This window comes from Mauremys mutica, chromosome 9, assembly GCF_020497125.1.
Source record: "Mauremys mutica isolate MM-2020 ecotype Southern chromosome 9, ASM2049712v1, whole genome shotgun sequence".
NCBI classification, from domain to species: Eukaryota; Metazoa; Chordata; order Testudines; family Geoemydidae; genus Mauremys; species Mauremys mutica.
In genome coordinates, this window is record NC_059080.1 from 69,069,770 (window position 1) to 69,085,563 (window position 15,794).

General features: G+C 45.1%; 1 protein-coding gene across 1 annotated transcript in view; it reads left to right on the plus strand.

Moving 5' to 3' along the window:
* The first annotated feature begins 846 nt into the window (after positions 1 to 846).
* Positions 847 to 15,794, plus strand: part of LOC123376834 (guanylate cyclase soluble subunit beta-2-like) — a 29,632-nt gene continuing 14,684 nt past the window's right edge. The window contains exons 1-8 of the mRNA XM_045029076.1: positions 847 to 975; positions 3,662 to 3,735; positions 4,750 to 4,844; positions 6,089 to 6,249; positions 6,637 to 6,736; positions 7,320 to 7,540; positions 8,403 to 8,514; positions 14,466 to 14,569. Coding sequence (XP_044885011.1) covers positions 847 to 975; positions 3,662 to 3,735; positions 4,750 to 4,844; positions 6,089 to 6,249; positions 6,637 to 6,736; positions 7,320 to 7,540; positions 8,403 to 8,514; positions 14,466 to 14,569 — 996 coding nt within the window. The remainder of the gene's footprint in view (positions 976 to 3,661; positions 3,736 to 4,749; positions 4,845 to 6,088; positions 6,250 to 6,636; positions 6,737 to 7,319; positions 7,541 to 8,402; positions 8,515 to 14,465; positions 14,570 to 15,794) is intronic.

Sequence of the window (15,794 nt, forward strand, 5' to 3'; positions counted from 1 at the left end):
TTCATGGTGTGCTCTAACTGCCAAGGTTTTGATTCAAAACTCACTTACAATCCAGCGGACATTTTAAAGGACTCGGGACAGAGATGCTATGTTTGCCTTCATAGTCATGTTTGGGATTAAAAGAATCGCGCCGGGAGTAGCCGTTCGATCTGTTGTGTAATGACACTAGAACGTCTTGTTACACTTACCTTAGCGTGATCATTCCCAGAGGCTTAGCAGCAAACTAGCAACCCCTTTTTATAACGTTACACAACTGACATGGATCGGTTACATGGTGCTCCGTCCTAGGGCCCCTACGGAAGGTTAGTTGGAAGGAAGCTGGCTCTAGCAGTACTGACACCTACGGACTAGGGATCTCCGTAAACACGAGGTAAGGCAGCTGTAGGGTGAAGTAAAGGCGTGAGAGGCAAGGCATGAAATTAACGGAAAAAGCGCTTGAGCGCACGAAAAACCGGATCGCCTCTGTACAGCTGACAGTGGAGCTCAGCATAGATGTTCTGGCTGTTCCACTGATTAACAACCTTCTATTACAGATCGATGTTTAAATAACTATTTGATTTTGCACCAGGAAATATGGCTTGTGTATGCGTGTATAAATGCTACAAGAACCCTTCAGCATGTAGCTGCAGCAATAAATCCAATGCAGAAGCTTTAAATTATATTTTTCCTATCTAAATCTGAGTATCCTTTGAATGAAAACACACTGTGACTGTGTTTGATACAATACTTGGCTTTATTAATGACAATTACCTATGAGTCATTAGAAAAGCATTGCAAGCCCTGTGATTGTCTTAGCTATGTTAATGAAATCATGGCTATTTTAGCTTGTAATTTAGGATTTCGGTAATGGTGTTTACCAGAATTTGCGACAAGATACCTTCGATGAGGAAAACAAAAACATCATTGGAAAAACTCCATGGTAATGGGGCCTTCCTTTGCGTTTTACTGGCTCACTTGTCATTCCTAAAAGGGCTGGTAAATTTCCTTTTCTGCGTAATCTGTAGGCCAGGAAAAACAAAGCACTTTTTAGAGAGCAAGGCGTAGTGAAGAACCCTGCCGAAGCCTTTCCGCCTTGCACGCTTCCGTGTTTGCTTTTGAAGCCGAAGTGTGGGGTTTTCTGTGGGTTCGGCTTGCGGAAGCCTTGTGCAAATGCCGCCAGTGACGCGAATTAGCTCGGGACAGGGGCAGAGTGAGACGCGCCCCTGTGAGCTCGGCTCTGTTCTCCAGCAGCCGCAGTCAGGACTGGGAGATTGGGGGCTGTCCCCGGCCCGGCTCTGCTGGGCACCCCAGAAGCGGCACCAAGCCCTTGGCAGCAGGGCTGAATGACCGGGGCTCGCTCCGGAGCAGCGAGGAGTTCAGCACCCGCGCCCCTTGGACAGCGACCGGAGCTCCCCAGCGCCGCCCAGCGCCGCGCCAAGCGATCGGCACCCACCCAGCCCCGGCTGCGGAGGGGCTGCAAGCCCGAAAAGCCGGGGATGGGGGCTGCGTTTTTGCAACGGAGGGAGAGAGGCGCTGCAGCTCCGGCGTGAGCCGGCTCCTCCAGCCCGGATCGCTGGGGGAAGATGATCGCCGCCCTGCAGCGGATGGCCGGCGGCTCCTGACTGCCCGGGGGGAGGATGGAGACGCCAGACCCGTCGCGGTGCCTGACTCACCGGGAACCGCGTTGCTGAGGCTTTGCTAAGGGACGGCTGCCCGCCAATGGGCCACGCTTTAAAGCCTTTCTCTCTGCGTGTGGGGAGCGGGGGACCCGCTGAGCATCCCGGGGTACCATGGAGGCGGGGCAGCCCTCTCCGTGCCGGGGCGCAGAGACCCGGGGGATTTCGCCTCTTTAAACAAGGGGCCCGGCTCTGGTGAGATCAGCGGGATCCAGCGCTGCGCCTTCGGTGCCAGGATGGTGAGTGGCGCTTGGGTCCCTTTCCACCCCCGGCCCCATGGGGGGATTCCCCGCCAGCCGCCAGCCTGCCCTGTGCGTAGCCGGGAAGCTTAGGGGGTCTCTGTGGAAGGGCAGATCTGGCATTTAGCCTCTCGCCCTTCATCGGTCCTATTCTAAGAGCCCGCCCCTAATCGGTACGAGCCAGGTTCCTCGCTGATCGGTTACCCTGCCAGGGCTGCTGCGCGGTTACAGCCCGGAGCGCAGGAACAGCTCTGGAAGGGGCTAAAGATCTCCCATCCCACCTACAGGCCAGATCCAACCGAAATCAAAGGAAAGGCTCCTTGTCACTGCAGTGGGTATCAGATCAGAGCCTTAAAGGGCCGGGAGCTAGAGCGTAATTGCAGAGTAAACCACTGTTCTGGATAAACCCTGCCCTGTAATAGTCCCATCACGACCCGCCACTTTCAGAGCGCGATGGGGGCTGAAACTTGGCACACGAAAGCGTGGGGACAGGGAGAAGGCAATTTGTGATAGGAATTTGTATTCGTGTCCAACGCTGCATTTCTACCATCCCAAACCTCAGAGATGGTGTAATCTAACTGTCACAGATGGACATTTACAGCAGGTCCCTCGAAAAGAGTGACGGGCACTTTATTAAGGTTAGAAAGTTATTCATTGGGTGAGACGCAAATGTCTGCCTGGATGTCCTGTGGACTGCATATTAACCACTGATAGGCCACATAACTGTTATAGGGAATAGTGTCAAACAGACAGAGTAGCTTCTAGGGATTTACAAGCTTTCTTGGGCTGAATTTATGTGATCCTAACTTTGACAGGTTAAAGAATACATATCTTCTTTAAACGTGTGGTTCCATGAAAAGCCCTATTTGATCATTCCGGTGAATATCAAATCCAGAAATGATGTTTTTTTTCCCCGTTGAAATGCACAGCAGCAATGAAGTACTCCTGAAAGCAAGTTAAATGCCCATTGACTTCCCTGGAGGTTGTGCCTGCTGTATAATGATACTACTGAAGAAATGCAGGATCAGGCCTTCATTGTGAAAATTTAAAAATGTGGCAGAAATGCTTACTGAGGACTTTCCTTTTCTTCTAAGTAAATTCTGATATTAAAATACTGATTTCAAATTGTATATAGCAGCAGTGGGGTTGGAGGGCTGACAGGGCCCTCCAGTCCCCATTCTCACACCGACTCACCATAGGCCTGCACCAAACCCCATACCTCTCACAGGTGGGTTTAACATTGATGTCAGGGGCTTTGGATCATGGCCATGTGAATGTGGGTACGTCCCCAATTTGCAAAAGCTGCCCCATAACTTCAGGTAATTATTGCTGTTATGATGCTATTTATCTGTATAACAATGTTTACTCACCTTTTTCAACCTCTGTCACCTCCATTTTGTGTGTACCTAGATAAACATGTACACAATAGTTGAGCCAACAGTGGGCCAATCTTGCTTTCTGTTACACTGATGTAAATCTGCACTAATTCCATTCACTCCACCTCAGAGCAGATTTTTGCCTGTTTTCTAATCTATAAAACAAGACTAAGAATTTTTCTTACCGTATCTTTTTTTAAATGTACAGCTAAATAATACACAACTTTGTAAAAGACGCAATAACCTTGATTGAAAGGCACTAAATGAGTGCAAAGTGTTATTTACAATTTTGTATTATATTATCACAGTGGAATTTAAAATATTATGGGCTTGCACGATTCAAGGGCACTTTTGTAAATAATTTTCCATATTCCTATATTTCTTTTTGCAGTATGGATTTATAAACACATGTCTGAAGTCTTTGGTGGTTGAAAAATATGGTGAAGAAACATGGGAAAAATTAAGGTAACTCATTCCTAAGGAATTGAATAAATTAAGAGAAAGTATAATAAGGAACATAGTACCACAGAATACCAATCTCTGACTGTTGAATGAATGCTGAAGTATTCATTATTCAATAAGCAATTATTAAAATTACCTATTAAGTCAAAGCCAAGGCTTTTACACTGCAACATTTTATCCTAGGACATTAATTATTTCATTTATTAGACCAAATAATGAAGGATGACATTTTGTCTGCGGGACATGTGTGCAATAGACACACTGGCTCATTGTATCGTTATTGAAAAGTAATTACTGTATGCAGACTAGAAGCCACCCTTATTTTGAAGTCAATTTCATCTTGGAGCCTCAGGGAAAAGTAATTAAATGTAATAGAAAACATTGATTTTGCTCTCTCTTTTTTTGGGGTTTTTTTTTTAAACTTGAAAAGCTTTATGGAATTTTACATAATATAAAGAAATAAAAATAAAGCAAATGTAGATACCAAGTGATCCAGGGCCCGACCCAAAGCCCATTGCAACCAATGGAAAGATTCCCATTGACTTAAATAGGTTTTAGGTCAGGCCCACAGGGAACCAGGAATGTATCAGAATGTGCCACAATGTACAGTAAACCAATGGAACAGAAGCAAAAGCAGTACTGTCATCTGTATAGTGCCTAACACAATGGGCCACTAATACTAGGTTGGGGTTCGTAGGCACTATAGTAATAAATAATAGTATCAGCCTTGTACAACATACATCCTGATTCAGCCAATCACTTAGGCATGTATTTAAGTCTCACCAATGTCAATGTGACTTCTCACATGAGCAAAGGTTGCAGGTTTGAGCCCTAAGTTTAGATTCTGTCCTCAACAGGTACTCATCTATCCAGTTAATATTAATGAAGGGAAGGGTTGTTCTCAGGTACCACAGTGAGGGGTGCAAATAGGAGAACTGTGACTAAGGGATACCAGTTGGGTCTTAAATGTGTTCTGTTTAGAATGATATTGCAACATGAATCTCATTTTTGTTACAGAATCCAGGCAGGAGTTCAGGACACATTTCTGACATTTGAAGTTTACAAAGATGAGATAACAATGCAGCTAATTGACAAAGCCTGCAAAATGTTAGGTATGTCAATGCAATACAAAACAATACCTGGGCCCAAGCCTCTGAGGATCTTGTGCCCCATATAAGTCAATGGGAGTTTTCCAAATGAGTTCAACAGGAGTGTAACTGGGCTTTCTATAAACCAGGGACTAAGCTGATCTTGGGTTTTACCTGCTTGTGCTAGAGCAGGGTCGGAGTTGGGAAGTCCATCCAGAAGGCAGTTGCACCAACCTCATGATTAAAAGTGCTTGGAGCAGGTCACTGTTTGGAGCTCCGAAAAGGGGTAATGTTAGTTAGGACTAATTGACCAGACACCCTCCACTAGTGGGAGATCCTACAGGGACCTGAATTCAGTTTAAGACTATCCTCCCCATCTACCCTTTTTGGAGAAGGCAATAGTAAAAACATTGCCTGCCCTTCTCCCAAGAAGACCACTGCAGCACCAGGGCTCAGGGAGGTGCAGTTTTCATCTCCAGGCACCAATGGGGAGAACTGAGTCAGAGAACAGTATTAAGAATTAATATTGAAAATATTAGAACTTTAGACAGATACTGGAGATGACATTTTTGTTTTCTATTTTAGACGATGGGACAGCTAGAGAAAAAACATGTTTTTCCATTTCTAACAGTCATATAACATTTTTTTCCAATTTTTCTTTAAAAATTATATACAATAAAGATGTGTAATACATAGCCATGGTTTTTGCTGCTAGTTGGAGATCAACACATTTCAAAAGACTGATCAAGTTAGACTTGTGGGTTGGGATATTTGGGTGTAGCATGGTTGCTTTGCACTGCGCTGCCATCGGCTTCTGGCCATACAGCCAACCTATTAAGCCCCAGATGGAAGAACAGCTCAGTGAAAGGAGGATATTCCGGTGGCATAGAGGCTCCTACACCACCCCTTTCCTGTTACATGTGGGGTCATGGCTGAGGGAAAGGGGGCAAGATGGGATGCCCCTACGCTACCCTGATCCCCCATCTGTGGTTTCAGCTCCTTGGGCTAATAGCTAGAGTGAGCTAGAGCTGCTCTCAGGATGCTCCCAGTTAAGCCCAGGAATGGGGCCTGCACACAAGACCCCAGGGTAGGGAGAGTACAAAGGAGAGGTCTGTGCCACCTTTGTACCTCCACCTCCCCTGACCTCTGCTGTGTGTAACACACATTTCTTAACATTCCCTACCTTTTCTACAAACATTTTGCATTTATTGTTAGTCCATTTCTCAGCATTATCATGTTAATTAATTAAGGTATCTTTATTTTGCCAGATGTTCCCCCTGATATGGTTCTGAAGCAGTTTGGAGAGTTTTTCTTTGAATTTTGCAAACGGTCAGGCTATGACCATATGCTGAGAACTTTGGGTGGAAATCTCTACGAGTTCATCGAGAACTTGGATGCATTACATAGCTACCTGTCTCTTTCTTATCAGGCAAGTTGAAGTAAGAACTACTGAGCCGACATGGATGTATCCTGCCAGGGTTTACACACTGACATGTCAACAAAATACTATGCCACAACCGTCCCTCTTGTGCTCTGAAATTAATTATTCTGATGCACTAGTGGGGAAAGAAGTCAGCTATTCAAAGTTATCCTTAATATTAGATGTAAATTTATTCAATACTTTGAATCAAATAAAAGGTATAGTTTCCTTCCAACATAAAGATCTTTCATTTCTGATAAATGCAAATGAAACGAGATCAGCGTTATAAAGTATAACTATTTATTTTTGATCAGATATAAGGTGCTTTTACAGAGCTTGCTATTGCACTAGTGTTCCTTATGATAGAGGATATTTAACTATTATTATTGTTTTCAGGAGATGAATGCACCTTCTTTTAGGGTAGAAAAGAATGAAGATGGCTCAATGCATTTGCATTACTACTCAGATAGAAGAGGTCTGTGCCATATTGTTCCAGGTAATAATGCAGCTGAGCATTACATCTATAGACTCATACATTTGCCGCTATTCTTTGCTTAGTTTTCACAAATTCTCTGGACGAGAATTGACAGCCGACAGAATTTTGATTGACTTTAAAATATTTTACTGTTATGGTTTAATTTTCAGAGCTGCTGAGCATCTGCAGGTTTCATTGACTTCAGTGGGATTTGGGGGTGCACAGCAATTCTGAAAAGCAGGCCATTAATGTCTGTCCTGCCATAGCATTTCTAAAACACACAGATTTTTATGGTGGAAGAAGTTGAAACAGCTGATATGCATTATGGAGTGTAATGACCTGTATAAAATGAGTGGGGGTAGGCTGATTTACACCAGTGGAGGATTTAGCCCAAAACGTACACATTAGTGTAACTGGTCTTAGATGACATATGATGAATGAATTCATCATACGTCATCTTGCACTTCTGATTTTTTATATATAAACACTCAAAACTGCATAAGTCAGCTATAGATGCTTGAACTAGTACACAGCATTGCACAAATATTTGTTACAATAGAAGGTTTTAGTTCGCTACAGAATTTTGTCTTTTATTCCCTTTCAGGAATCATTGGTGCAGCAGCCCTGGATTTTTTCAACACTGAAATTTCAATGGAAATAGTCAATCAAACAGAGGAGGAAGAAAGAACTGGGAAAAAAGAACATATAGTTTTCCTTGTCACTCAAAAACCTGTATTTTCATACAAAAAGAGAAATAAATTCTCTTCCTCACCACAATACATTGCTCACTCTGGAAGGCGAATTGAGAAACAACTGAATAAAGAGGTATTTTGATGTCCCCCCTATAAATAAATGTCAGGGAGATAAATAGCTTTCATTAATAAATACTGTACTTGGGATTTTTTTACCCAAAATATTGTAGATAAATCTGCTGTTACCATTTAGGGCTCCCATCCTGTAAGTTACTTCATGTAGACAGATCCCATTGACACCACAGAATAATCTTCAGGATTGGGTCCTGCAGGTCCAATCTCCAATTTACTGAATGCCTTCAGCTCCCATTAAAGTCCATAGGAAATTAAATATTTTAATAAGAAGTAAGGATGGCTAATCACTGCACAGTTCCAGGCCCTAAGCCTCTGGGAACTAGCTTAGGAAGTTTGACATGATTTATTTGCAGTTATTTGTTTAGTCTGGTATAAAAATATAAATGTAGGTACCAAGTTTTCAAAACTGCCTCTAAGCTTGCAATACCTCATGTGCGTACCCACATTTCTGGGCATGTATTTCTGAGTTCCTAAATTTGGATTGTGCAAATGGAATCTGCACATGGATATAGGTAGATGCTAAGTATTTGATTTGCACATTTGTGCAAATGTGTGACTGTCTGGGTGTGCAACATCTTGTACAACACAGACAACTGTATGTTGAACTACCAAATTTGCATGTCTCAGTTTAAGTTCAAAGGCTGGAGTCAAAGAATTTTGAAAATTTGGCCCTTTATATTTTTTTACCTCCATTAAAGTATTTTTCTTTGGGTCAGATCCTCAGGTAGTGTAAATTGGCATAGCTTCTTTGAAGTTAGTGGGCCTATACTGATTTACACCTGATAAGGATTTGGCCCACAGAGCTAGAGTTTTAAGAACTGAAAATAGAGTTGAATGTTCAGATTGGGTTTATTCCGCAGGATACTGAAAAAAACATGAATAAGATTAGAGACAGAACAAGCCTTGTTTCTGTTTGTCCTGCCAAGAAAAATCACTGGGAAACAATCAGAGGAATCGTTACACTAGGAAGAGGTAAGAGGGAGATCATTGAAAGGGAATCTGACTTCATCTATTAATACTGTCAATTTAGTATTATGTAGGCTGTACATAACTTCACTGCCATTAACTACTCACCATTCATATTTTCCCTGTATCCTTTCAGTAGAATATTGTATTCCATTAAAGTTGCAGACAAAGACGCATGCTTACTGACAGCACATACTCAAGTGCAGCAGGTTGTGTCTCTCTCAGGCTTTGAAGTGTCTCATCTTTAGAAGGTGGTTATACACTAAGGGCATGGCTACACTTGCGAGCTAGAGCGCATTAAAACAGCTCCATGCACTCTAACTCACGATGCGTCCACACTGGCAAGGCACGTAGAGCACACTGACTCTGCAGCTGGAGCGCTCCTGGTAATCCACCTCCATGAGAGGCATAACACCTGGTCCACCATGGCTGGAGCACCGCGGCACCAGTGTGGATGCCCTGGCCTGTTAATGCGCTCTGATCGGCCTCCAGAAGTGTCCCACAATGCCTGTTCTAGCCACCCTGGTCATCACTTTGAACTCTACTGCCTTGCCATCAGGGAACCAACCATCAGACCCACCCTTTAAATTCTCTGGGAATTTTGAAAATTCCCTTCCTGTTTGCTCAGCCAGGCATGGAGTGCTCTCAGCGCATCTTTCCAGGTGACTATGCTTCCACACACCAGGCGATCCCAGTATGGAGCAATGGCAAGGTGCTGGATCTCAATGTTTGGAGGGAGGAAGCTGTCCAGTCCCAGCTGTGCTCCAGCCGTAGGAATTACGATACCTTCAGGCAGATATCAAGGGACATGATGGAAAGGGGCCATGACCAGGACACACTGCAGTGCAGGGTCAACGTGAAGGAGCTGCGGAATGCCTACCACAAAGCCCGCAAGGCAAACCGCTGCTCCGGTACTGCCCCCGTGACCTGCTGTTTCTACAAAGAGCTGGATGTGATACTGCTCTGCTCTGAGGACCACCTCTGCTCTGAGGACCACAATGGACACTTCAGAGCCCAGGTCAACAAGGGAGGATGAGGAGGAAAGTGGGAGCGAGGGTGCTGAGGAGGAGGAAGACACCCTGGCATCCCTAGATGCATGCAGCCAGGAGCTGTTCTCAAGCCAGGAGGAAGGTAGCCAGTCTCAGCGGCTGGTGCTTGGGGAAGAACAAACACCAGAGGAGGTGCCCAGTAAGCGGCTTTTATTTTGGGAAGGAAGTTACTCGGTGCGGGCTCTTGGGGCAAGGAGGGTTAGGGCTGAACGGATGCCTAGATGTGGAATAGGGCATTGTTGCGCTCTCTCACATCACGGTAATTGGCCTCAGTGATCTCTTCAAAGGTCTCATCCAGAAGCTGTGCAATGCACTTGTGCAGGTTCCTTGGGAGCACTACTGTACTCCTTGTCCCAGTCAGGCTAACATGTCCGTGCCACTGTGCCGTGAAGGCTGGGAGGACCATTGCTGCACACAGGCAAGCTGCATATTGGCTAGGGTGGAAGCCGCATTGTAGTAGAAGACCCTCCCTTGCTTCCCAGGTCACCCTCAGCAGTGAGATATCTTCCAGGACAAACTGCTGTGGAAAATGTGGGGACAGTGTTCAGTATAGGGGCCCCCTGCCGCTGTTGGCTCTCCCCAAGACACAGAAACCCAGAGGACAGTATGGCTGTGAAACAATCAGTCCCCTCAACCCTGTGCTTACTCACTGTTTTGGGGCTCCTGGTGGTTATGTGCACTCACTTTGGGACGGGCAAATTCTGCTATCATTAGACAGTGCTTGTCTTTAAGTATGGGTGAATCATTGCTCTGTCTGGTGTGAACAATGCTGCCTCTGTTAAGTGTTACATTTTGCCTTTATAGATGCAACCTTGAGATCTCAGCCGTCCGTGTTATCACTGGCCGAAAGACTCCAAAGAATTAGGAAGAGGCCATGTAGAAGCAAGGAAGACGTGCTGCATGAAGTAATGCAGCAGTCCCTTAACGAGAATCTAAAAGCGCAGGAGTGGAGGGAGAGCGAAAGGAGGATCTGCCAGCAGAATGCAGAGCGCCGGCACCAAAGCACGGATCGGCTGATAAGCATCATGGAGCACCAAGTGGACTCGATCCAGGTGTTGGTAGCCAGGCAGGCAGAGCACTACTACCGCACCCGCACCCCCCTGCAGCCCTTGTCCCAAAACTCTTTCCCTTGTGCCCCCATGTCACCTCCAACCCACTTTCCGCAACATCCAGGTTCTGCCTCCAACACCTGTAACCTCGCCACCCAGCCCTGAAAACTATGACCCTTACCCACTGCACTCAACCCCCATCACCATGCCTTTTAGCCAGCCTAAAGTGCAGCACTCATTGCACAGCACTCCAGACAGGACATAAGCAAAACCGTGATTGTATCGTTCCCCACCCCACCCCCTTCCCTTTCTGTTTCCCAAGCAGTTGTGTTTCTTTTCAATACATGAATTTTCTTTTAAATAAATGGATTTTTTGGCTTTGAAAACATTCTTTATTATTGCATAAAGTAAAAGATACCTTAGTCCAGGAAAGCATCAGGCACTGCAAGTCAGTGTAGTAAACACAGATTCCTACTAACATTGGAACCACTGCACTTCACTCCTGTGCAGGACACCAGACATTACTGGTGGCTTTCAGCCTCAAATTGCTCCCTCATGGCATCCCTAATCCTTGCAGCCCCGTGCTGGGCCCCTCTAATAGCCCTGCTCTCTGGCTGTTCAAATTCAGCCTCCAGGTGTTGAACCTCCGAGGTCCATGCCTGAGTGAATCTTTCACTCTTCCCTTCACAAATGTTATGGAGGGTACAGCACACGGATATAACCGCGGGGATACTGTCATTAGCCAGGTCCAGCTTCCCATACAGAGAGAGCCAGCGGCCCTTTAAATGGCCAAAAGCACACTCCACAGTCATTCTGCACTGACTCACCCTGTTGTTGAACCGCTCTTTGCTGCTGTCAAGGCTCCCTGTGTAGGGTTCCATGAGTCATGTCATTAAAGGGTAAGCGGGGTCTCCAAGGATCACAATGGGCATTTCGACTTCCTCTATGGTGATCTTCTGGTCTGGGGAAAAAGTCCCGGCTTGCAGGTTCCTGAACAGCCCAGTGTTCCGAAAGATGCACATGTCATGCACTTTTCCAGGCCAGCCTGCATTAATGTTGATCCACAAGTGCCTGGAGAACCATTGAGAAATACCCCTTCTGATTAACGTACTCAGAGGGTAAGTGGGTTGGTGCCAGAATTGGAATATGTGTGCCATCTATCGCCCCTCCACAGTTAGGGAAACCCATTTGTGCAAAGCCAGCCACAATGTCATGCACATTACCCAGAGTCACGGTCCTTCTGAGCAGGATGCGATTAATGGCCCTGCAAACTTGCATCAACACGATTCCAACGGTCGACTTTCCCACTCCAAACTGGTTAGCGACCGATCGGTAGCTGTCTAGAGTTGCCAGCTTCCAGATTGCAATAGCCACCCGCTTCTTCACCAGCAGGGCAGCTCTCAATCTCATGTCCTTGTGCCGCAGGATGGGGGTGAGATCATCACCCATGAAAGTTGCTTTTCTGATCTGAAAGTTCTGCAGCCACTGCTCATCATCCCAGACTTGCAGGACGATGTGATCCCACCATTCACTGTTTGCTTCCTAAGCCCAAAAGTGACGTTCCACAGTGGTGAGCATGTCCATGAATGCCACAAGTAATCTCGTGTCATATGCGTTACTTGAGTCGATATCATCGTCGGAGTCCTCCCTGTCACTTTGGATCTTAAGGAGTAACTCGACTGTCAAACGTGATGTGCTGGTGAGACCCATCAGCATATTCCTCAGCACTTCAGGATCCATTCCTGCAGACTGAAAGGGAAGACAGAGCGCGCAGTACAAAAACGTTGAAAGATGGTGCCAAATGTGGATGGAAGCACAGGGATTGCTGGGATGTGAAGCGATGCATCGCAGGCGTTGGGACAGGATCCAGAATGCCTCGCACCCCCTTCCCACAAGCCACAGCACCAGAATGGGAAGAGGTGCTCTGGGGGATAGCTGTCCATAATGCACCACTCACAATGTCGCTGCAAGTGCCGCATATGTGGCCATGCCAGTGCGCTTGCAGCTGACACTGTGGACACATTGCAACGCTTTCCCTGCTGTGCTCTCTGAGGGCTGGTTTAACTCACAGCGCTCTACATCTGCTCGTGTAGCCATGCCCTAAAAGTGCTTCTGTAAAAACAGCATCGTGGAGTTTCATGTTTAAAGACTCTCAATGATTTCCAGATAAAGTAGTCTCAGTTTACAAATAACAAAATAAAATAATAAGGAAGATTTTCTAGCTGCCAGCCTTGCAAACTCAGCCTGGGATCTGAAACTGGGTTATTTCCTTTTCAAACATCATAAACTGTATTGGTGCTGTGGGCCAAATTATACCCTCTGCTACAGCTGTGCAAGTTTAATGCTGTCTGATTAATGCCCTAAGTGACACCTGTGTATCAACAGATACAGCAGGTTCTCTCAAGGGTAGCTGAAGAGTAGCTGATTGAATTCTGTTGGTCATCCACAAGGATTAGAATCCAGTTCACTTTTCCATAGCTGTTTTGGTTCAATAGGGGTAATAGGAGTGAAAAACTTATGTCTGAATCTAGCATCAACCTATATGACTCTAAATACAGGTCTGCGGAGTACAAAATTGCCATTCATCGCTTTTTGAAGTAGAACTGCATGTTAAAAATCAAAGAATTTGATTCGTTGTGTTAATTTGTAACAGCTCATCAATTGTTGGAGTTACCAAGAGTCTGATTTTCAAAGATGCTGAACTCCCACTGACTTCAGCTAAAGCTGTAGAACCTCAATTCTTCTGAAAATTAGGCCTTGAATTCTTAATCTAGCCCCCTTCTCTCCATAGTCACCTGAGAACGTGCTACCTTTGTTCCTCTGCTCCTAATGACAGACATTTCAAAATAGATCACTTGAAATAATCAGCAGTCTAATAGTTATGGGTTACTGGAGAATGCTTAGCTATAAACCATGCAGTAATAATCATGCATTTCCCATTCTCAGAGATTGCTTATTGTTATATGGGTAAAATAGTCAAAACTGCCTAAAGGTACACACCTACACTGCAATTAAACACCCACAGCTGGGGGGCTGTTTAATTGCATTGGAGATTTACCTTCATGTAGAAAATAGATGGGTAGCTGCACCCCGATCCCGAACATCTATACCACAATTAAACAGCCCCTCAGCCCGAGCCCCACAAGCCTGAGTCAGCTGACATGGGCCAGCCGCAGGTGTTTAATCATAGTGTAGATGTATCCTAAGTGACTGAGGTGCCTAAGACCTGTTGAAAAGCAACAAGATTGAGCACGTGTTTTATGTAGGCACTTTTGACATTTTAGTCTACATGCTTTGTGCTCAGCATGTAATATGAAAACATCACCTTTCTGGTTGCAAGCTGCTACCTTCCCACAGACAAAGCGACTGCTTTCAGGAAAAGCTCAAGGAACGTTTCACACACACTCCTTTTGTTCTCCATTTCTTGGACCAGATTTCTGCACATAAGGGACAGCAAACTGTATCCCTAAACCTTGCCACTACGAGTGTTCATAAGAAGCTGTCAGACTATATTGAACACCTTTGTTATATGCCGTTTGGTGTGAATATCGCAGTGGCAATTGCTATAGTATCTGAAATATTCACAGAGTCCCACTGCTACCTATCTATTTTCTGCATAATTTCACACATATAAAGATTCATATTTTTCGGGGTTTAAAAAACCTAAATTTTCTCATCCAGATAAAATTGAAATGGGTGAACTGCTTTATATTTATCTACAGTGTACCACACCTAGAATTTGCACATATCTATACTCACACGTTATTTATATTGATTTACCTTATTATTTCACATCATCCTGCTAATTATTTTTCTGAGCTACAATATGATCGAAAGCTTCAGATTTATCTTACTGCAGGTAAACTTCTGAGAGGATTTGATCCTGCTTATCCTACAACCCTCTGGATAGATATAAAAACATTTTGCAATGGACTTCCTTTCCATATTGTTTTTGATGAAGAGGTAAGGCAAGCACCTGGTAAGTAAGTTTTACACACACAAGCCATATAGGCCCAGATTCACAAAGGGATTTAGGCATTGTGATGCTATGCTGAGCAATGACAGGGGTGCGTCCTAAGCCCCATCCCACTCATAGAGGTAGGTGCCCATCTATGCTAGCGATCCATGAGCTGTGGTAAGATAGGTTTTCCTCTATCTAACTCTTGTGTGTGGCCTGATCTAGTAGATGTGCTCAGAGGCCATCTAGTTCCACACAAAATGGCTGGGGTGGCAGGGAGAACCTCCTTATAACCATTAGCCCAGGGCTCACCTGTTGCACTAACCACTTGGCTATGGAGTGATTTTCACTTTCTCTCTGACTCAGTTAATATTTAATTATTTAACTACAGTGGAATAACTTCAGTAGGAGAGATTGAGGGAGCCCCACATCAGATTATCCCATGGCCCTGTGATTAGTGCTGAAAGGTGGCAGATACCTGATCAAATCCCTTCTTCTCATCAATCAGAGGGGGACTTGAAGTGGGGTCTCCCACATTTCAAGGGGGTTCACTGAGATTTCTGAGTGTGAAGTGGCTGCACACATGCTAACAAAGTACATCATTCTCAGTCGCTCAATCATCAAACACATTCATTTCCTGGATTCTCCAACAGCACCGGATCGTTCCCCATCTCCTGGACTCCCTAGCAAAGTGATTTCTCCCCTGACAGCCCAGCACTTGCATCTGGCTTCCCTTTTATATCCCCCACTCACAATCCCCTGCTCACCCAATGACTTCTGTGGGTGAGCAGGGGATTGGGAGTTGGGGATCATTGAGACTGCATGCAGCTGGCTGATCATTGAGACTCTGCATGCAGCAAAGGGTTCCTCTTCTAGGAAAATCCAGACACACAGCCCAGCTTCTTTTCATTCCTAGTGGCAGGACTCTGAGCCATTTCTCTTTCACAAACCTATTGCCACAAGGGGACTGGTATGACAGCTTCTCCCTTCCCACTGACTGCAACGATTAAGTGCTGGGGAACTCTCCCAGATTTGCTTGGTCCCTGGCAAGCTCCTCAACTTCCTACTCTCATGCTCTGCAGAGAATGTTGGCTTCACACAGGAGCTGGATGGATGAGAGAGAGAGTGAGTGTGGGTAAGCAAAGCAAATAAATTAGCCACTTATGGGAAGTGTTCCTGCAACTGGGCTAGATAAAGAGGTTTCAAAATGTTGACGGGACTCACTTCATA